Genomic DNA, 22,669 nt, shown 5'->3' with positions numbered 1-22,669 from the left:
AAACTGTGCATGTTATTGTGTCTTAATCTATGTTGATGATAAAGCCAAAACTACCTCATACCTTGAACACTTTGATCTGGCAGCTTGCAGAATGCAAGTGTTCTGTGTATTCACCATTTTCATTCTGCTTAAAGGTGTCGATTTGCACCCGGAAGGGCACCCCTTTCTCTCCTCCATGTTTCCGTGGAGTAAATTCTGTGCTGATGCAATGTACCTGGCAAAACAAAAGCTGTGCTCATCTCTGGAGACAGTTGGAAGCTGTGCAAATCTGAATTTCAGATTTTGCCTGAACATGAGGTTTTGGGTCCTCCCAAGAAACTAAGAGAGATAGAAGAGTTCATATGTTTTCATTTCTGTTCCTCGGGACAAAACAATTAGAAGAACAAGCAGCCCGGAAAGAAGCCGGGCATCAGGAAAAGCATCCTTTGACTTAAGTAAATCCCACATACAGATTAAAAACAGATGGTTGGCGTTTGGGATGAGAAACACTCATGAAAGAGGAAAGCAAGCAAAACTAACAGGTTGTGAACAGTTTCCGCCAGACAAAACCCATGCTTAGAAAGCAACATCAATTTTTTTTTTTTATAAAGAAGATCCTAGCTGTAGCAGGTAGCACTCCAAAGCTAGCAAGTAGCTAGCAAGTTGGTTTAGCAAGTATCCTACAAGTTAATTATACATGATTGTCACTTGAGTTTGTATATTATCATTAGTATTTTTCTCTCTCCTTCATGTCCTGGCTACCTTAACTCGCCAGGTCTTTGTAAGATATCTCACCATTGTATTTACCACAGGAATATCACTTCTCTCTTACCTGAATGAATGCTGAGGCTCTCTTTGATGGATCCCACAGAAATTCAACAGTGTTCAACTGGGTTGGGCTGGCCCTGGGATCCAAGATACCAACTGACAGCGGAATATCTGTAGAAGAAAACCCCTAAAATTTTAAAAATATTAAATTGAAGAAGAGAAAGCATTTCCATACAATTACAAGATGCATGTGAAAAGCCAAGCCACCAATGATATATCTATTTGGGACCTATAGTGCTAGATCTCTTTCCCACCCAAAGACATACAGGATTCCCAAGAGAGTAGGATATAAAAAACCTAAACACACATGCACACACTCCATACATCATTCAGCATCTCGCTTCCAAACACTGCACAGGAACCATAATGAAATAGTCTCACCTATATCAAGGATGCGGTCCCCAGGCCGACTCCACCTCCAGCCCTCAAGCTGCTGATGCTCTGTGTACTGCAGGCGTCGGTCATGGAAAACTACACGAATTATGCTCTGTTAAGAAAAGATAGTAAGATGAACAACGTGATCCAGAGGCCCTTCTCTTGACATGACTTAGGTTTTCCAGCGTAGAAGCAAAAGCTGATCTGTTATGTTTCTCACCCCCATTCATGAGGAGAGTAGAGGGTCCACCTAAGAGACCCATCGCCATGTTTATCAAATTCCTAATGGACCCCTGAGTGAGAGAGCAACACACTTCCCCCTTCGCAGGGCACGTCCACGCTGCATAACGCAGACCTGAACAGCTTTCTGGGATTCGGTCTGGAAGCACTATAGCAATGTCCACCTAATCTTAGGTGTCATGCCACATAAGCATCACTATACTGCCTCCACACCCAAAATGGCTCACATGGGGATAATATTTAATGTGTCTGTACCATGCCCCAACCCCAGTATATCCCACTCTGATTAGCAAACGTGAAAGCCAGCTCACCTGTCCCTGCACCGGTGGAGCTGACATGCCCAGACACCTTGTCAATGGGAATTAAACTTGATTCCAGCCATTAAGAGCCAGCCATTGGATTTGCCCCAGTGTAGTTAAACAAGTGTGGAATAGGAAGGCTTCTGTAACAGGAGAATTTTCATCTCTGGTCTGCAATGGTGCAGCCATATCAATAACTGGAGAAAAAAGGCTGGAATAAGGGCAATCCCCAGGGCAAACAAGTCCAAAGTACTCCTAACTAATATATCCTTTTGTATATTCAGAGTGCTACACTTGCATGAGTTAATGACCCCTTACATCCCAGTTTCTCAAGTCCATGCTCCTGCTGGGGACTGCCATATCAAATGAGTGAGCAATTTTTGCCAATGAACCTGAGAAACGCCCAAATCAAACCCTAGCTCCAAGAAGCAAGCAAGCCACAGTGGGAACGCCTGCAAAATTGGGATCCCAATGACATTGAAAATCCCAATCACATGCTTCCTGAAATGGGCCAAAAGACAAATAGGGAACTGCCTAAACTTGGACAACATTTGAAATCCAGATTGGAATCCAAATTTTGCAACTAGTCCCCATTTCTCAAAAGAAATCCTGAGGCAAAACAGCCAAGAATTGGGGAGAGGAAGGCTTGAAGGTTGGATCCAGAACCAAGGTCCGAACCAAAGTTTTTGAATTTGAACTGTTTTGGGAGGGGGGAAACAACAAAAAAAATCCCCCAAACGAAAAATCAAGTTCTGTAAGTTCATGATTATGCCCATTACCAAAGTAAACTGGATCTATGCAGAATCTGCATGGCAGAACGAGGTAAACACCGGGGTCCTCCATTTGACATGTAACAACCCAGGCATGTTGCTGGGGTTAAGAAGGGAGACAAGTCTGCCTCTCAGCAGTTTTGACCATGTTCACCTCTGAACTTTGGGATTCCCCTGAACCCAATATTCACAGTGAAACTCTGGGATCATGATCACAAAGAGAATAAAGCTTCCCCTGAAGCCCTGTAAAGCCAAGCTGCATAGTCCCGTGAAACTAGCACTCAACAACTCCATCAGCCTTGCTCCCATTAAAAACAATGGCAAAGTATTTTCCATTGTCTCAGTGTGAGCAAGGTCAGGCCCTTCATTAGAGGCTGTACGTAGTAGCAGGAAGAAAAGAAATCTATATTTCTCCTTACCTTTACATATTTTGTGTTTAAATCTTGAAACTCTCCCAATTTCCTATTCTCAAGTAGACGGATTTCATAAGACTGACCTAGAGTTTAAGGAAACATTTCCAAGGTGTTTAATATGTTGTAGCAATGAGAGAGTCATGCTGGCATTTACGTGGCTAATAAAGCATACGTTTGATCAGGGAAAGCTCATTTTTGGTAACATAATGCATTTGCCCCAGTAATCAAGTAGGCACTAAAGCACAGCAGAAATCTGAGGGGAAAGTTTTTCTTTTGGCAGCTAAAAGCTCTCACTTAGGGCATCGATCATAGTCTGTGTCCTGGGGCTGCTACAGTTTTCTGGTCACCCTTGAGAAAGTCACCAAGGTGTTGGAGGCAGTTGTACCCCCCGTGTCACGTGGCTGTAACAGCACTGTCTTTGTCTGTCCCTTCTGCTGAAGCAATGGTTGTGTGAAGAGCTGCTGGCACAACAGGTCTAGGCACTATTCTGCAGAGGATAGCAACTTGGGCAAAATCTTCCCTTCTTCAGAGAGCAGTCAGGCCTGTAACGTGTTTTGGTGAACCAGAAATATAAGATTTTTTCCACAAGGCCTTGAACGTGGCTGCCCAGGGCATAAATACTCCTTCAGATATGTGTGTGGAAGCAGCAATGGGTATTACAGCATATGCAAGGACCAATTCCGGGAAGAGAACTCATACTCCAGCACCCCACTGCCGCTACCGCCGCCACCCCACCCACGCCACCCCAGCATAAGGAATTTAGCCACTTTAGTAGAATTTAGCTAACTGGTTTTTGAAATAATATCTCCCTCCAAGGCTGACAGCAGACAAAGGAGACTGATGTCTTGATACCTTATGCACAAATGGCTAAGACAGCACAAAAGCTCATTGTATAGGAACAACTCTTTACAATAAACCTACAGCTGCTACAGAGGCAGGACAGGATCATTAGGATTAATGGAGCACACGTATAATACTTTATAGCTACTTTTTCTTGTTCATCTTGCCATCCTCCCTTTTACTGAAAAATGTACAGGGTATGACAAGGCAGGCACCAAGGAGATTAGTTTGGGTTTTCTGGCTCAGCTAGTATCTCTGCAGAACTGGCCCTGCAGAAAACTGCAGATATATCTCCCTCTAAGCAGCTGCAACCAGCAGAGACGAAAAATGCTACATGTCTGGATCTGGATCCAGAAACAGAAGACTTATGACAGCAGATGTGTCAGAAAGGCACTGTGTTTCAGGCAGATTCCCTTTTGGGAATCCCAGTTCTTCTGGTTGCCCGTGTGAGTACAGACCATATCACTAGAGCACAGGGATCATTGTGCTTATTCAGCTGGCTGGCAGAAAAAAGAAAAAAAAAGAAAAAAAAAAAAAGAAAGGACAAGAGAGGCCATATTAAAGCCCCAAATGTTTGCACAACACTCCTACTGATGTCAACAGGAGTTCCGCGAACAGGAAACGACCCTTGAATCCAGCAAGTGGCTGAGGGCGGGGCGGGGGGGGGCGGGGAGAATAAAACTTCTGAAGTACCAAATTAAGCACTGGAAACGTGCATAGGTATTAACCCATCTCTGCGCATAAGTAAACCAAAATGACAACAGTGACCTTCCTTTGAAGATTGCCGGACAACAAAAGTGGATTTTGTAAGCCACGGTCCCGAAATTGAGGTCTTCCACACTTTAACTCAAGAGACTTTCTAATGTTCCCACTGATACGCATTAATATTGTTCACTTGGCAATTTTTAGAGAGACGTACATACCTCCCCACATAATCAATACTGTTGCATTAGCATACAAAGAACAGGCTCAGGTTCACAAATTTTTCTCTCGTAGAATCACAGAATCATTTAGGTCGGAAAAGACCCTTAAGATCATCGAGTCCAACGGTTAACCTAGTACTACCAAGTACACCACTAAACCACTTCCCTAAAAGCCACGTCTGTTGTACTATGTACCTCTGTATCTGTTGTACAAGTGTATCTACTTTGTATGAAGTACTCCGCTGCTCAATGGCTCAGTTCGGGGATACATTTCACGAGCTATACAGTTCATTGCCTCAAACAAATTTACACAGCCAAGCATCTCTTGCACTTACAGTTCATTCCCATGCAAATATGAGGCTAATTAATCATTACAGAAAATTAATTTAGGATTTGAGACCATGAGCATCCAAGAGACGGTAAAATATATCTAAGACTGTACTCAGATGGGGTAACAGGGACAGAGAAATTAAGTGGCATGAGCTGTGCTATAGAGGAAGGCAATGGTAGAACCAGAAGCACTGCTAGCCACTCAGCAAGTATCTCAGGAATGAGCAGGTTTTTGGGACACCTTTGTGCACTGATACCCTCCTACTTTTTGGTGAGCCCGATTTGCTTATTTGAAATTCCAATGAGAAAAGAAAATAATGGGCATAAAAACATTGGCCATGTTCCTTTCAAACTAGCATCAAGCACTCAAAAAACTCTGCAGCATGCATTTTCCAACCACTTGCATGGGATAGGAACAATAATGCAACCTTGCACACAGCAGGCACTGCACATGTCCTCCTGACAGGGTAATTCACCTTGGATGAAGTTAGAAACAGATTCTGCCCACTGGTAAAAAAAGAGACTGTAGTGGAGACAGAGTTAATATTAAATGGAAAGCCAAAGAGGAAATAAAATGCTTTGATGAAAGATATATGGGTCATCTGATGTAAGCCCTGGAACTCGGTTTACGCCATGAAAAACCTCAGTCAAAATGGTATTTTATGCTAACTGCTTTCCCCTTGACCTCTGAATGTTTCACTCCAGTTACTACACAGGACTGTTATCAAAACAAGACTGCTCCCAGCCAAGCTTCAGAAAACATGAAGTTTATTTCCCTCTCTGTGGAGCCCTGTCAGTGAGAATTTGGTTCTAATTCTTCACAAATCCTTTATATATAAATGTTTTGGTATTGATTTTGGGAAAAAAGAAAAAAAAAAAAAAAAAATCATTCTCCCTACAACTTATTCCAGCAAATTCATTGCTTTGTGGCTAATGGTACCCATAATTCATTGGTATAGCACGGACAGCATTCAGATACTTGTACTTTTATAGCATCAAACTGCTTGGATTATATTTTTTCCTTGAAAAATACCTTCAAATCTTGTTTACCCTATGTTTTCCACCACCACTAACAGCAAAACTCCTGAAATGGTGAATTACAATCTAAGCCCTGCAATTGTAACAATTGCAGGGAAAAAAAGCCCTAAAGAATCAGTACTTGGATATTCAAACAAGATCCCTTTGTAAAATAAAGTGAATAATAGTGACCTGATCAGAAGAAAGCTGAACTCCCCCTGGGGGCAAAGAAGTCACTCAAGGCTCTGGTACACATATACGAATATATGATTCACATACGAATCCTGCATCACTGACTCACCAGCACTAGCAGTCATAGACTGACAATTTTCTGCTAAAACTAAATGAGTAACAGATCATTCTTACTCAGGTATCTAAATCTGTAAAGAAATGTGGGTACAAGTGTGACTAAACCAAACCGTATTCCCAGCTCCCAACACAGGCTGCAACTAGCTAAGCCCAAAACATACAGCTGAAATACAGAGTTCCCCTACACTGAGTTTGTCCATCTGCCCCAAATGAAAATACAGATGAATATAGGTTAGACTACATCTTTCCAAGTCAATGCTTGGTGGTAAAGCTGGAGATGGGGGCAAAGGGTACCGATGCTGAGACTCTCCAATGATTTGACTGAATGGTCTGACCCTGACAAGGGCAGTATCTGGTCCTCAGCTGACAAGGGTTTAACATCCACTGGGCTCAGATGGAAGGACGAGCCTGAAGAAAACACCTGTAGCTAGGAGAGCGGTGGTAGCAGTTTTAGAGCAGTCCCCCTTTGCCAGGATGATGTTCAACATTACTGAACGTTAGACTTAAACCCAGTGCTAAAGGCCAGCAGCTTGCTGAAACCCTCTTCCTTCCACGCTCTCAACATTGGCCACAGCTGCACCACCACAGGCAACACGGGTTCAAGATAACTTCAAAGTCGGTGACCAGCCTGGTCTCTGGTCACGTTGTAATATCGGACACAAGCACACTAGGGCATCTGAAGCATCTCTGTCGCTACCTGAAATGAGAAGGACATTTTGCAAGCAAATCCCAAGCACAGCTGAGGCCAAAGCAGCCTCCTGCCCGCCTGCGCGACCCGGTGCTCCCCTCGCACAGAGCTTGCCACAACCCTTCTTCCCTACCTCAGGCAGAGAACAGAACGGTAATAAATATTTAGAAAACCACAGTAAATTCCTGAGATGCAATTTGTCTCCCAGCTTCACTGAAAGCTTCAGGGGCACCAATAAAAACCTGGGTGGGTGATGATACGCTGTAATTTGTATTTTGAACAGACATTCCCTGAGCAACAGCAAATTTATGCAATCTCCTCCTAGGCTAGAGTTTGAGCAACTCTGCTTTACAAACAAGAGTAGTGTCCAGCAAAGTAGTAACCACCCAGGTCCAGAGAGTTCCTGCTTGGTGATTCATAAAGCAATTGCATCTATCTTAAAGAGGATTTATAGACTGTTTACTCTTTTTAAGTTTTATTGTCTTTGGTAATTAATGCACATTAAGTGCAGGCATGACCACTTAGTTTGGGGACAAAAGAACTGAAAGTCACCAATTTGCTATGGATAAAAAATAATTTAGTTCAACACAGGAACGCTTTCACTCACTCAGAAGGTACAAACCATAACATCTTAACTGATTTCCATTGTTGGAATTTAGTCAGCCATCAGGAATTTTAGGCAATTTCTGATTACAGAAGATTATCATTATTTCAAGCTCAAAGTTACATTTTGTTCAAAGATTATTTGCTACACAACCACAATATCCTGTTTGCTTTTTTTTGTTTTGGTGTTATGTTTCAAGGGCCACTTGCACTATGCATTTTGTGGTTTTCTGCACAATACACCGATACAATACACTAATTTCCAATTAGGATGCTGATGTTCCAGACCAATATGACTCAGGCCTTACTTAATCTAGCCAAGTAGTCTGCTTGCCTTTCCAGCAATTAATTAAACCCTAACCTGAGACTAAACCATATCCCCAACAAGAGTCTGCGGAAAGGAAAAAAAACACTGTGAGTCCTCTTTCTCAGAATGGATCCACACAGCACTAGACAGAACCAGCCTGGAAACTGTTTGATTATTAAGCCAAGCTGGCCAATAAAAATTCCATTTAGCAACTTTATATGGACATCCTAAATAGTGCACAGATAAAGGCAAAGGAATGCTGACAGTCAAACGCAGCACGCAGAAGGAGGGGGAGGAAAAAAAAGAAAGCATTTATCTTCCCAAACCAAAGCACATCCAGCAGGCAGGAGGATCACCTTTGAAACAGCCAAATGCAACTATTCAGGGCATCAGGCACACACAAAGATTTTTTCTGACAAGAAAGATTAATGAACCCACACGGTAAACAGGCAAGAGTGACAGAGCTGGCATCTGAACTTGCATGCTTGATTGCCCACATCTTTTTAGCCAGACAAAAGCAAAAATAAAACTTAGCATAAGACTTGCTGAAATGTCCTGCGCGCAGACACTCTGCAGGACAAGGAGCAAGGGCAGAATCCTCCCTCCCTGGGCCACAAATGGCAGTGGATATTCTGCAGTTGCTTGCTGCAGCCTCATTTGACAAGATGCTGTAGGAGATGTTTATCCAGTAGATATTATGAATTCACCAGCTACACAATAGGCCACCCTGAAAGCTCCCACTATGCTAGGAACATGGAAATCCTGCAAAGGAGGACCAACTGTGGGCCAGGAAATGCAAAAGGAACACAAGAGTCATCCTGACACTGCAGGCCCGTCTTGCCCCACATCTCATCTTCAACACAGCACCCAGTTCTAAGCACCCAGAGATGGAGCAGGATGAGTACAGCCAGCCCTTTCCTGGCTGCATCTTCCCAGTTTCTGGTATTCAGTGTCCACATTGTATCTGTATCAAACTGCCCAGTCATGACCAATGCTCACACACTCCTCTTTTGTGTGGTCCCCTTCTGAACTTGCTTATACTGTGGCAATAAGAACCAAAATTTACACATGCCTTGCTTTAGCATTCACAGTCTTGCCCTTCACCTGCCTCCTGCCTGTTTCCCTTTGTAGCAAAGCTACCCATCTAAGTCCAACACTGAGGATACCTACCCTACTTGCCACTACCACCCGGGTAGCAAGACTTACAAGAACGCAGCAGACCAATTCATAACTACTAATTCTACTACTACACCATAGAGCTTCACTGTCATCATGTCTCTTCCTATGTTTTCCCTCCTTTTACAATCTGCTCCCAACTCGAGGGAGTTTCTTTGTCCCCTTCTTTCTCTTTCCCTACTTCTTTCTTGTGGGAAAGCCAAACACATGCCTCGGAGCCAAGTTTGCTCGAGGAAAATTTTAGTGCTTATTTACTATATGAACATTTGGCTGAGCCTTACTCTTCCCAGACTTTTGAAGATGGCCTATTTTACAGTGGTGACACTTCATAGCTAACAGGCACTAACAGAAACACTCATTTACAGTGGTTTTCCACTCAAAAGAGAGGGATGTACATTTAAATCCTCTAAGAATACAGTCTAACTTTGAATCAAGGACACGAAAGCAGCCAGTAGACACAGTTGCTAAGTTCACTGTGTGTACTTGGGCTTCTCTTGCATAGACCTCATCCACCTTGTTGGACTCCACATAATCTAAGACATGGTATAAACTTTGATTTTTTAATACAAATTAATCAGTGAAGAAATTATGGACTTCTGATGGAAAGCTGAAAAAATATCTGCCCTGTGAAAATAATTTCTTCCTGTATTTCCACTTCTCTAGCATGTACTTGAAACACCCAGGACTATCTTAGTCACATCTGTCCAGCTCAGAAAACCTCAGCCCCCTCTGTGTAAGTAAAAAATGCAGGCTTTTTCTGGTTTCAACCTGTTCTAAGTCAATTTGGACAACAGATTTTATAGCTCTGTAAGAGTAGCTTTGTGTGTAATATTTACTTGAGTTTCAGATAAGTAAGAAGAATGGTCCCAGGTAAGGGTGCTGGAGAGGGATGCAGAAGAGCCGAGTACGACTCCTGACACCACCCAGCAGCTCCCTCAGGTGCCCTCAGGTAAGTCGCTTCCTCCACCACATTTCTGCAGTAAAAAAACGGGGAGAAAGAAAGTCCCACTACCACACGAGGCTACCAGCCAGTGCCTACCACAAAGCAGGGGAGACGATGTGATTGGCAACCATCCCATCAAAGCAGACTGTACCTTTGACACCAGTAACAAACGTGGCACAGAGCTAGGACAAGAGGAATCTCACTGCTCAAGTACTTGCTGTCTAGTTTCCAGAACACACAATAAATGGTTGGTAGGAAGCAAAGGGGGAAAAAAAGGTGGGTTTTTCCAGCCTCTTTAGAAAAAAAGTATCATCTATTACTCCTATAAAAACAGTTAATCATATCAAAACTACAGTATTTCTCAAGCTTCTTATTGCTACCGAAAATGTGGTCTTTTAAGACACTGCAAATTAGAGAAAGCTAATTGGGAAATCTCCACATCTCAGATTGATAGGTACATTGATACAAACATCCAATGCTGTAAGATGACAGGCAAAAATTTCACTGTCATAATTACAGGAATCTCAAAGTAGATATGGATAATGGGGGAAAGTAAAAACATGACATGGAATATAAGGAAAAAATCTTACAGATACTCTCTTACTTCTCGCTACACTCAGAGGAACGTCTAAGCACTTCCTTCGTTCACAGATATTGAAGATTTATGGAAGTGGGAGAACGAAAAGCAGTCTAGGGGCTTTCAGTAGGAGTTGTGCACAGGCTACAATCCAGCAAGTTCACAATCCCATTTGAATTTCATCCAGATGTTAGCAACAGAAGAAAGGATTACAGAAAGAATAGAAAACAGCCTCTTGGTTAAAAGACAACTGAGATTCTAGCTTCCTAGGGACAACAGAAGTCAGATGCTCTACTTATGCAGAGGTGCCCTGTCATCTGAAGCAAGATTCATAGTGAGCTTAGGGATGGTGTGGTTTGGAGACAGGGTTGTTTATCCTGGGCTGCCAAGTGAAGACAGAGCTGCCAAACATATGGGGAAATTGCTGCTAGCACAATTAATGGCTTCAACTGAGACACCAGAACCTACTCAGAGCTGTCTTCAAAGTCAGGCAGGAGACAAATTCCTTCTCCAAAGACGAAGAGGTGCACCACAAGAACCAAAACCACCAAGCAGCCGGTCTCAGAAATGCAAAAAAACAAACCAGCTTCGTTAGCCATTTTTTAAGGCATCCAAACCCAGGAAGAGAGTGGAAAGGGATCAAGGAGCAGTACAGCACCCCACAACGGTCAGGGATCGAGGACGCACAGGCGGGCAGCCACCAGGGAGCACCTGATATTCACAGTCTCAATGACGCAAAGTCATTGCTGTGCCTGTGATCTCAAGCAAGGGTGGAGAGCATGTTCACACAGAAGAGGCCACCAGCAGCGGAGCTCCTTGAAATACCCGGGGCCTGGTCGGTAATGGCAGTGATTGTTAGGAAAAGAGGCAGTTCTTAGCATGGGACAAAGCAAAAATATCCCCACAAACAGAGCTATAATTAAACCAGAAGCACACCCAGGCAGAGCTGGTCACTCAGCCTTCTCTACACTTCGTTTAGGCAAATAAAGAATTGTTCCAGGAAAACTACAAATATTCAGACAGTTGTAACCCCATAAAAACTCAATTACGTAGGAGTTAACGTCAATACAAAACAGCTTTTTTCATTTACTGTAAATCTCAGTGTTTAAAACTGGGTTCTCTGGCTGTGGAAGATTAGACAACTGAATTTGAACTTTAGACCTTAAGGAGGCAAAGGTTCTCTTTTGCCTTCTGTTGTAAGCGATTTCATCTCCTACCCAAGCAAGTGTTTCAAGGTGTCTTCTTCAGCTGCTCCTTGGTCAGTGCTTTCTGCACCTTTCTTTGGAGGAGAAACCAGAACACGTCTGCAGTGAGCTGAGGCAGGACAACACCCAGCAGATTTTAAACGGAGCACAGTTTAAAGTGTACCAGTTTATGCACACGTGTCTTGAACCTGGATATATGCCTTTGCACCTGAGCACTGAAATTTGGGGATTTCATTTAGGTGTGACCCAGACTCAAACTAAGTCCATCTTTAGCTTCACGAGGCATCTGTTGCTTATGCACCTCTACAGCAACGCTCCCAATATCATCACAGGTCTTCTCAGATGTTAGTGGTTTTCTCTCATGGTTTGGATTCTTGGCTTGCTTGTTTTCTGAACTGTCTAGGACTGGCAATAAAGATGACTCCTGGAAGACACTGTAAAAGCAGAGATGGCCAGCCTTCCTAACCCTAACCAGCTGTATACTAAAATCCTCACGTGGCCAAGAACCACAAGTCACATACCACAGATCTGGAGAGCTGAATAGACCTCAGGATAACTTCACAGGCAGGTGACGGCCAGTTACTCTGAAGTACCACTGGGGGACAGGACTGGATTTGTCACACAGCTTGCTCTCAGCGACCCTCTGCCATCAACCTGAACCACCTTCTATTTGGAGTAATTTAGATCTGAGGCTCTGAGCCAACCCAATGCTGGTCATGAAACAAAATCATGACTTGAATAGCTCACAGTCTACATGTGGTTCTGGCACTACAAGCCGATTCCCTCGGGCAATGACTTTCAGGTTTTTGTGTTCTTTGGCTTCTTGTTTTGTTTTTTAAAAGGAATGATTTTATTTCCTCACATTTATTAGCATTCGGATCTACTGTACAGCGCTTGCTTCCTCCGCCTTCCTCCTGGTGCAATTTCTGGAACCACCTTCATTGCTCCCATTTCTGTCCATGTTTGAAACTGGTTTCAACCAGCCATGGTCAAACCACACCCCATATGACTGCAGACCATGGAATATGCAACTGCATCAAGCCCTCTTGCTAAAGCAGTGGTTTGTAATATGGTTGCTGGTTGATTGTTTGTCTGAAAATCCCTATCCACAAGAGACACTGAAATAGTGCTAAAAGGCGGGCTAGTTCCAGAAACATTAGGCGATGTTTGTGCTGCAGACTTCTGGACAGTGTTGCTCTGTTGACAGATGCGATCCCTGACCAAAGGACCGATGCCAGCAGCAGCTCCTAATGTGAGGACAGCACCTTTACCACTTTTGTGGACTGAAGGTGGAGTGGTGTTAAGACACCATACGAATTACTCCATACTTCGTCCCATCAAATGAGTAATCCTCCTGAGGTCCAGTAAAGATCTCTTAATGTAGGAACTGCCCTAAGGATTAGCAAACTAAGATCATGTTCAATTTGGGCTAGCAGGACTCTGGCTCCAGTTTCCCAAGGAATGTGGGAAGGCAGGGGGGGGAAGAGATCAGGAAAGACAAGTGTAATGAGTCAGTCTTTGGAAACCAAGCTTAGGATTTGACTCTAGTTACTTCATTTACAGGCTGGTTCTAGAGCTGCAGCCAGCAAGCACTCACAGTTTCAAACTGGAGCAGACAAGCTTGGGAGCCTGCCACTGCTGAATGTCCCCAAGTCAACTTAGCACAACAGCTAAGCTCACTCCCCTATGATCCCTCACAAATGCTTCCCCTGCCCTTGCTGCAAACACTGGTCTCCAGCTCAGGAGTCTTCTCAGCTTCCTCCTTCACTCTTGTGGAGAGCCCAGGCCAAAGTCCTCTTCCTCCTCAATGCCACTGACCATCTCCATGGGTCTATCCAGCAAGTAGCAAGGCTCACGAGAAGTCATTATGCTCCACAAGCCTGGAGCCCTCTCCCATCCCTCTCCTCTTTGTACACAAACACAGCCACTGGACAGCCCTTCTTCCTAACCCATATGAAACCCTTTCAGATCTCACCTGAATGTCTCCACCAGTTCCTCTTTCACCTCTGCTATACAACTTGGCCTTCAATTTACTACCCAGTTCTTCCAGCTTTCTCTACTCCATAGCTCTGTCAGGACTGACCCTTCTTCTATCCAGTTCTGCACATGGACTGTCTCCTGAGCTGGTCCACTCACCAACCACCATTGAACCAGTCACATGTGGAGTAAGTGTTTCAAGGCAGGGAGCAGAACTGCTTTGCAGTGACAAAAGGTCAGTTACCGAGTGGTGAAGAGCTCGAGTCAGGAAGGAACATTTGGGCAGCAAGTGGCAAGAGTCACCCAGCAAGCAGAAAACCCCAAACCCAGTCCTCACAATTTGGGTAAGTAACCACACTGGATGTGAATTGCTTTGTTGGAGCTGGGACAGCCACTGTATCTTTGTATCTGCCTTAGTAGGAGCCAGCTATGACTCATGCTTTCACCAGTGCAGACAGGGTGAGGGACATCCATTGGTGAAGTTACCCATTTGCTAAAGTAATCCATCACAAAACCCAAGCATACATGGAAGAAGGGAAGTTTTATGTAAGTGTTTGGCCAGATCATGATAAGCACAGAAAGAGGGTAAGGTGCAAGAGGTGTCCCTTTGCTTACAGTCAGTGTAAGGTGATAAGGTGTAGGGAATGGTCTAAATTGCTTCATGAGGTGGCTACAGCACTGCAGCTGGGTCACAGTGCTCTGGAGTCAGTCAGCTCTTCTGCCATGCCATGAATATTGGCTCCAGAGACCTGGGCTGCCTCGAGGTCCCCTTCACGTACCTTCTCAGGCTTATACAACATAATTCTATTAATGGGATTAATTTTCTGTCAGAGCCTTTAACTTGCACTTGGCTCTACCTCAGGCAGGACAATTGAGATCAATGTGGCAGCACCTAGGTGGGATTCCCTGGCTTGTGTTGAGCAGGTCAAAGTAAAGAGTTGTAGCACCCTCCTCTGGTTTTGGAGAAGGGATGGGAAAATACCTACACAACAGGTACCTGCTGGGAAACTATATAGCTCAAGAATCAAAAGTGGTTCCCCCAGAGAAGTGTGGCTGAAAGGAGAAGAAAATTTGACTCATGCACTTTAATTTTTGTTTTTAAAAAGACACACCTCCTATTTTTTATTCTAGAAGGTCATTGCATGAGGAACATACTTTTGACACAGATGTCATGAAAAAGACCAAATACCCTTTTATGTAGACATTCCTAAACAGAAAACTAAGTGACATGGGAGGTTACCTGCCAATTGATTATTTGTCCTGGAATTGCAAGACAAAGCCTCATCTTTTTAACCCCAGGCAGTGTCCTCACTGACATGCCACCAACAGAAATTACTCTCCACCTCTGACCACAGCTGGCTGAAAGGTGTGTCCAGCATCATCTTCTTCCCATATGCGTAGTTACCTTCCATGAACCCAGAAGCATCTCACAGCAGCTCATATCCACATGGGAACAGACCCCAGTCCCTTTTTGCTAACCAGCACAGGCAAGGGATTTTGGTCTAAGGGACTTAGTATCAAGGTAGACTACGCATCAGATGGATTTACAGTCAAGGCCTGCCCTTGCTACTGGAAAGGGTCAGTGCCAGGCGCAAGAGTGCAGCCAATGGTGTGGAGTCTGAAACAACCTGCTGGAGTGGAGCAGAATGGCTTTTAAAATAGGTACACTGCAAGATCTCAAGGAAAAAAAAAATCCATCTACATACAGAGAGCCTTGAATTTCAAGAGGTTTTTCAAGAAACCCAGAGCATCTCAGTGTAAGGAGGAAGACGAATTGCTTGGGAGCTTAAATAAATGAGGTGAGGATGCTCCCAAGAAGGCGGCAGGCAGATGCAAAGCTCCTGCCAGGAAGAACAGAAGGCAGTGAGCCATTCAGCTGTCAGGAGATACACCACCTTTTACCACTAATCATCCCAAAGACTCTCTAGGAAAAGGTGCTGTTTCCATCCACTGTGGCAAGCCAACAGCACTAAAGAGTGCCCACTTCTTCTCTCAGCCCCTTCTCAAGTCTGCCCCACTGCACAGCTCCTGCCAGCCTCATCCCTGCTTTGTTCCTCCAGGCCTGTCCAGCCTCATGCTCTCCAGGGTTTATTCTGGAAGGACATATCTCACCTTCCCCCTTGAGGGACAAAGGACAGATGCAGAAGATTTCCGAGAACTGGTGGTCTGCCAAGGAAACAGGTCAGTACTGTGTCAAGATGGAGCAGGAGACAACTCCTTGCAATAGTAAGCAAGGGAAAGCCTAACACACATGGTCTATCTACAAAGGCAGTAACAGTCTTACTTTGCATAGGAAAATATAGACTGCTCTAGTCACACAGGTTTTTAAAACTCATGGCATTGTGTAAAGAGTTGTCTAACTTTTGCCCTACCAAGGTAAAAAAAATAGACACTGCCTCATGTGTGCTAAATATTTGGCTATCAACTGCTTTTCACAACAGAAAATCTTTCACTCTGAAAGAGGAAAGAATTGTGTTTCACGGGAAGATTCATCTCCATCTCACCCTTGATACACCCCATATCACCTCCTGTATTTGGTCTGCTGTATTTGGATGGATAAACTGGGAAGACAGTCACAAGTCTCAAGCATCTTTTGATGCTGGAGACAGCACAGTGCCAGCTTACGTGACAGGAAAGATCTGGCTCCTTGGGTAGAGCCTGCAGCACTTGGCTGACTTTTCTATGGGGGCTCCATGGGTCTAGCAGCTAGCAACACAGATCCAGCAGCCAGCTGCACCTGAGGTCAGAGCTCCATGTTGTACAAGCATTGAGAAACCTAGCTAGAGGGCACCTGAGTGAGCTTCAAGCTCAGTACACAAAGCTCAAAGAGCCAGGGCAGCATCCTGAAACAGGAGAGGAATCTCAGTAACAGTGCAGACAGCCTTCAGCTTGTTGCTAGGCTAATGCCCTTGTTTACAACCTGGCAGAAAATAAGTCTAGTAAGTTTTAGCATAATCTGTGCCTGAAGAGGTCTGATCCTGCCAGGACCCATGCACAGGAGGTGCTGCAAAGTAACAGCCAAACTCCAACCACAGATGCGTCTGCACAAATTCTGCCAAAGGAGGAAAAAAAAAGCCTGGAGAAACACACAGCGCTTGTTTATCCAGGAATAAAAATTAGCCTATGAGGTCAGTGACAGAGGACCTTGCTACACTGAACCCCAGCAACTTGTCAAGTTAGGGACTGCGCAGAGCCACATCGCCCAGCCAGTGGGAGGGATGTCACACTCTGCCCAGAGCACCGAGGAGCCCTCGGATACCTGCTAACTCATCCTTTGGCAATGCCCTCCAGCGCTTGGGGACTTGCAATAGTAAGAGCCCTCCCCAACCCAAAGGTTGCCAATCTGCTTAATTAGTCTGCTCTTTTAAGATAAAGGTAGGAGACTACAGTGTAAGTCATCTGAGATCAAGCCAGTACCTGGCCATAGGGATGCTATAATGCTGCTTTAAGTCAACAGTTAAATCAGTGGTACTTCATTATTTTATATCAGTTGACAATCTGGTATATAAATATGAAAAATTAAATACTCCTCCTTTCCTCCATCCCCCTCCCCGTCTCTATTCCTCTTTTTCCCATCCCACTGCCCTCCCGGTAAAGGCACAAGCATGGGATTAAATCTCTTTCTCATGAATTGTTCCCAGGAAATATGCCCTCGTTCAGTGTAGTACAAACCCTACCTTGGTTGAGGTAGGTCAGGGTTTCTTCGTGGAGTTTCACAGCAGGTGACGTGGCTGTGCAGAGGACGTACTGAAAGGGTGGCAGTTTGGCATCGTTCTCAGGAGACAGCTGCGGTTCTTCCTGCTTGAAGATCGGCAGTGCAAGGACATCTCTGCAACACACAATTCACACACATTTAGTTACAAAAACTCTACAGAATACCCTAGCCTCATTCTTCACTCGATTCTCATGCTCCAAGATAATGGAGATGGTCTCTGGAGAAACACCAAGTTATGATGGCTAAAAAAGAAAGAATTTGGCCTGTATAATGTAGCAAGGCAACTTCTGCCTGTAGGATGTCAGCACTGGACAAAAGAACACAGCATTAATAAACCAGAATATTTTTGAGAATTAATTTATGTTTTTAAAACATAAAATCAGGTTTACTTTTTAGTTAAGCAGTCTGCCTCATGCGGAAAAAAAATATCAAAAATAGATTCTTCATCCTTGTGGAAGGACATTTGTTTAAGAGTTCTTAGGTTCTCAGACAAAAGCCTTTCAGAAATAAAAAAGTAAGAAAGGGTACTTCATTTTGACAGCTGAATGTCAGATTAGTAAAATGTCTACAAGTAGCAGCCAAGGGTGAGGAACAGACAGCTCTGGTATAAAAAGGAGACATTCAGGTAAGTGACGGCAAGAACTACTGGATTAATTGACTCATAACATCCCCTTGCACTCAAATAAACCTGGTCACAAGGAATCGTGTAGCTCTTAAGTCAGCACTGGGCTACCTTCATAAATGCACACACAGGTGCTCAGGAGCAGCTTCACTAGGACCTGCATGCAGTCCCAGCTCTCACTCCTTTACAAGACGTTCATGCTGACCTGCCTGCTGATTTAGTGTCAGACTGATCCCAATCCACACTAATCCCCAAGCAGAATGGGTATTAGCAAGGCTGAGAGCACAACAGAATAATTAGTACAAAATGAGACGTCAGGAATAAGCATCCTTATCTCAGCATGTCTGATACTGAAGAACCACATTAGCCTTTCCCATGTCACTAACATTTCTGATCATTGTGTCCGCCTATTTAAGACATTAATACCCTTCCAAATTAGGAGGATTATGTTGAACATGGAGGCCAGTTCAGAGTAAGTTATTCTTTTTTTTCTCCTTCATTTCCTCCAGATGTGTGAAGACTTGAGATTCCCATTACAGAGGCTGCAGTTCTGCTCCCTCCAGTAATCCCATACACAAAAAGCTTTAAGAAAAACTGTTCAGGAACATGCCAGCATGTACAGGCAGGCTCCCTATGGAAAGAGCATTAAGAATTTTTTCCTTGCCTGTTCAGTTAATGATCCACCCTGCTTTCACTCATAGCACCCACAACCTTGAAGGCTACCCAGGTCATGAGTGAAACGGTGCAGCAGTTTATAGCAAACTGCTGAAGTGCCTGGTTCAAACACAGGTACTTCTATTTATGGTAAAATAAAGCCAGAGAGCAAACTGTGCCATTTCAGATACAGACAGGAGAAAAGAAACACCCATCTCTGTTTCCATTCTCTCTTCCAACCCCACCCCCTCCATATTATCACCAACTCAGAGGCATCCAGCCCCATTTGCTTACTGGCATTACTGACAGAATCACAGCTCTTGCCTAACTACAGCCATAGAGAGGGGTTGGGTTTTTTTCCTTAGTGATGATTTACTACAGTAATGAAGTGACAGAAGTGCTTGCAGTAGATTTCTGAAATAGATAGCATTGCTCCACACATACACAGGATCTGATACTGCTCCACAGAGTCATCTCTCACCCCAGATGCCAACATTTGCTCTTAACACACTCATCTCCAAAATGCTATTGGAATGCATGTTGCTTTACAGATGAGAACAGTCAAAAACTCTGAAGCCTGAAAGCCTCTGCAGTAAACAGCACACAAAATCTGGCCCAGGTTTAACAGTTAAGGGTGAGGATTTCATACACCTATTCAGCTGAAACAGTTGGGAAATTTAGGCAAGGGGAAGTCAAAATTCAAATATCATATTTCACATCAGGCTCTTAACACCCCTACACTTGCTGGAACAGCTGTCTGATTGCTGAAGACTATAAGCATGGAGGAATCCATGATTTGGTTTCTGGAAAGGTTCACAATATTTAAGCGCTCATGAAGCCACACAAGTTAATCACATTTTTATTCCTATAGCATTTGAATTAATGGCCAGTGGTATCCATGGCTTTGGATCAAGCCCTTCTAAAACATTTCACCTTATTAGAAGTGTTCGGAACTTAGAAGGATGGTCAGCAACAGCTCAAGGCTTAAAAGAATTTCTAAGCTCTAGGTATACAAGTCATCACAATATTTGTTCAACTCTTTTCACTCAAGAGTTGCAAATCAAGTTTTGGAAAAAGCAGGATTTTACAACAGTTCCCATCCTTAAAAAAAAGGGGGGGGGGGGGACACCCTTAAAACTCTCCCAAGTCTCACCTTTATGCTAAAGCTTTACAGTTTTGGTCTTAACCAACAGTTAGTCTGCTTACCTGGGAAGGGGAAAAGTTTTTTGAGACTTCAGTCAGCTGGCAGAACAGAGAGTAAAACACATACTGGGTTTCCATAAAAATGCATGAAGATTTAAGAGGATTTTTCTGTAGTATTGTCTTGCTATAATTACAAATACCACTGAGGTACAGCAGAATTTACACAGATGTCTCAGACACCCACAAAGCCTTTGATCTCTGCAAAGTATAATCGATACAAACTTTTCCTACAGCTACTTCAAGGATTGTACTATTTCAGCTTCCTCTGCGAAGTTGCTACAAGTGGGTACGGAGAGCCTTCAGAAAGGCACAGCTCAGCAGAAAAATGCCCCTCTAGAAATGCATGTCTTGCCACATTTCCATGGAGAGTGAAGTGGCCAGAATTAGAGGTCCCTACAAAAAAAGGAGGGTTTTATTCAGCTGACCTTCCGTGAAACACCTGAGGCCATTGCTGCCATAAAACTTGTTTTAGGGCTTTTAGTCCCAGATCAAAACCACCACGGTCACAGCAGCAGATACTCCCTAAAGCTGAAGTTTGTTCCTAAAACACTGACAGATTACCTTCATACTAGCAGCTTTCCTGCCAGATCAGGTATCCTTTACCCCCCCAGCTAGCATCAAGCCAGCAAAAATAATCTAATGTGTTTTCTGGCCAATTAAAAGGCATTTGAAATGTGGGCTCAAGCCTGACCCAGACTTGATGATCTTGTAGCACTCATGCTACAAATCCATGGAGTTAACAAAGCAGCCTGAGCACCAAAAATGCTCTCTAATGCAAAGAGAGTATGCACAAGTACCAATGCTGATGCTCCTCTGCTACTACCGTTCTCACTGTCCTAAACTAATCAGGTTTGCAAACGCAAAGCAAGGCTTTTGCCACATACGTGTTGTTAAAACAGACTTACTGCCATAGAGGGATGAGGTGAAGAACCTGGTGCAGAGAAGTGGAGAAGCTGCCAGAAAGCAAGAATCTCACAGTATTGTATCATTTGATAACGGGAAATTATTATTTAGTAAAAATTCCTTTGCAAATACGCTGACAGGGAGCAGGAATAGTTAAGATTGAGTGTCTCCTTGAAAGGGAAGCATTATCTGTGTTCGAAGTGCTTCACCAGACAAACTCGATGTTCTCTCAAAGGTAGTTATTTGGGGGTACATTTTGAAAGCAAGGCTCTTGGGCCACAACCAGGTTCTCCACTGCTAAATTCAACAAAAAGCACACTTCAGCAGAGCAGCAGCAATTGACACCAGCTGAGACCTCAGCTTTACATAGTCAGAAAAAAAAATAATTCACAAGCACCCAGCAGAAAGGAAACTCCCAAAGTTGTCTGCTTTGTTGTCTTTTGGAGGGAGGAAATACGGGTTTGTGCTACACATGTTACAGGCTATTGTTTCGCAGCCCTTGTGCTTAAATTAGGCACATTTAATTAAACGCAACTGTTTGGAGACAGGAAAAAGCTGGTTTAGGCGAGTTCAGAAAGTGAAATTCTGAGCTTTTTACCCATCGTCCCAAAAAGGAGAAAGAAATCCCACCCTGCAAAAAAACTGGACGCCCTCTTAGCTGGCCAACAGAGGTTTTCCGCAGACTTTTGACAGCCCTTTGCAACTGTCGCACCTTCTCCCTTTGAACTGCGCTACCCAAGCCCCGGAGAGGAGGGAAGCCGGCAAAAGCAATCAAGCAAAAACTGCAGGTAGTCGTCTAACCACGCGCTAACAAACAAAACAAAACAAAAAAAACCCACCAAAACCAACCAACCAAAAAACAACCACGAGGAAAAGAAAAAAAAAAAAGAGGCCACATCTCTCAGAAGGAGCTGGCAGCGCCGACCCCGGGCGATGGCCGGCCGCCGGGTACGGAGGACCTCAAACCGGGGGGGGGCCTCGCCCACCCCACCCCCGTGCCGAGGGCGCCGGGGACCCCCGGGGGGTTCGGGCTGCCCGGGGCGGGCGGAGGGGGGACGGGGAACTCACCGCAGGTAGCTGCCGGTCGAGTGCTGGTTGTAGTGCTCCGGCTGCGTGTGCCAAAACAGCATCTTGCGGGCGGGCAGAGAGAAAAAAGAAGGGGACGGGACCGGGGGGGGGGGGGGGAGGGGGGTCCGGCGCGGTGCCTGGGGCTGGGGGGAGGCCGGGGGGCCGGCCGGGCTGCCCACCCCGAGGCGCGCCGGGGACGGCTGCGGCCAACTGGAGCCGCGGCCCCGGCGGCTCCCGGCGCTTTTATGGCTCAGCCCCGGCGGGCGCGGGTTGGCCGGGCCGGGACGCCGGAGCCGGCCGAGCCCTCCCCCGCCCCGCCTCGCCCCGCCTCTCCCCGGGCACGCCGGGGCCGCAGGGACGGACACCCACACCCCCCCCCCCACGCACTCCCCCCCCCCCAGCCCCGCCGAGGGAAGGGGGGAGGCGGCGGCGGAGGGGAGAGCAGGGACGGGCACGGCCAAGCCGGCCGCCGGCAGCCCCGGGGCATTGGGGGGGGACGACGACCCCCCCAGGTCCGGACCGGCTCTGCTGGGACCGGCCGGCCGTCCCCCAAACTGCCCGTGTCCGTCTTTTAAAAGGCAGCCGGCTCGGGTCCGGCCGGGGGGTGTCCTGGCAGCGCCGGCGGAGGTCGGCGAGGCTGAGCGTGAAATCGCTGCTCGGGTTCCTCCAAAATCTGTACTTTTTTAAGCGAAGGACGGCCGGCCG

General features: G+C 45.1%; 1 protein-coding gene across 2 annotated transcripts in view; it reads right to left on the bottom strand.

Moving 5' to 3' along the window:
- Window positions 1-22,068, bottom strand: part of TFCP2L1 (transcription factor CP2 like 1) — a 38,097-nt gene extending 16,029 nt beyond the window's left edge. The window contains exons 1-6 of one of the 2 annotated variants that reach the window (XM_069781016.1): window positions 21,965-22,068; window positions 17,477-17,628; window positions 2,911-2,987; window positions 1,189-1,294; window positions 812-918; window positions 62-214 (exon numbers count right to left, since the gene is read on the bottom strand). In XM_069781016.1, coding sequence (XP_069637117.1) covers window positions 62-214; window positions 812-918; window positions 1,189-1,294; window positions 2,911-2,987; window positions 17,477-17,628; window positions 21,965-22,026 — 657 coding nt within the window. In that variant the 5' untranslated portion in view covers window positions 22,027-22,068. Of the gene's footprint in view, window positions 1-61; window positions 215-811; window positions 919-1,188; window positions 1,295-1,733; window positions 1,901-2,910; window positions 2,988-17,476; window positions 17,629-21,964 lie in introns of those variants that run through there. The other variant, XM_069781017.1, reaches the window with a different exon arrangement.
- Between the last annotated feature and the right edge of the window lie 601 nt (window positions 22,069-22,669).

The sequence above is a fragment of the Haliaeetus albicilla genome, chromosome 4, assembly GCF_947461875.1.
Source record: "Haliaeetus albicilla chromosome 4, bHalAlb1.1, whole genome shotgun sequence".
Classification (NCBI taxonomy): Eukaryota; Metazoa; Chordata; class Aves; order Accipitriformes; family Accipitridae; genus Haliaeetus; species Haliaeetus albicilla.
Note: the sequence above shows the minus strand (reverse complement) of the source record. Positions and strands in the feature narration are given on the sequence as shown.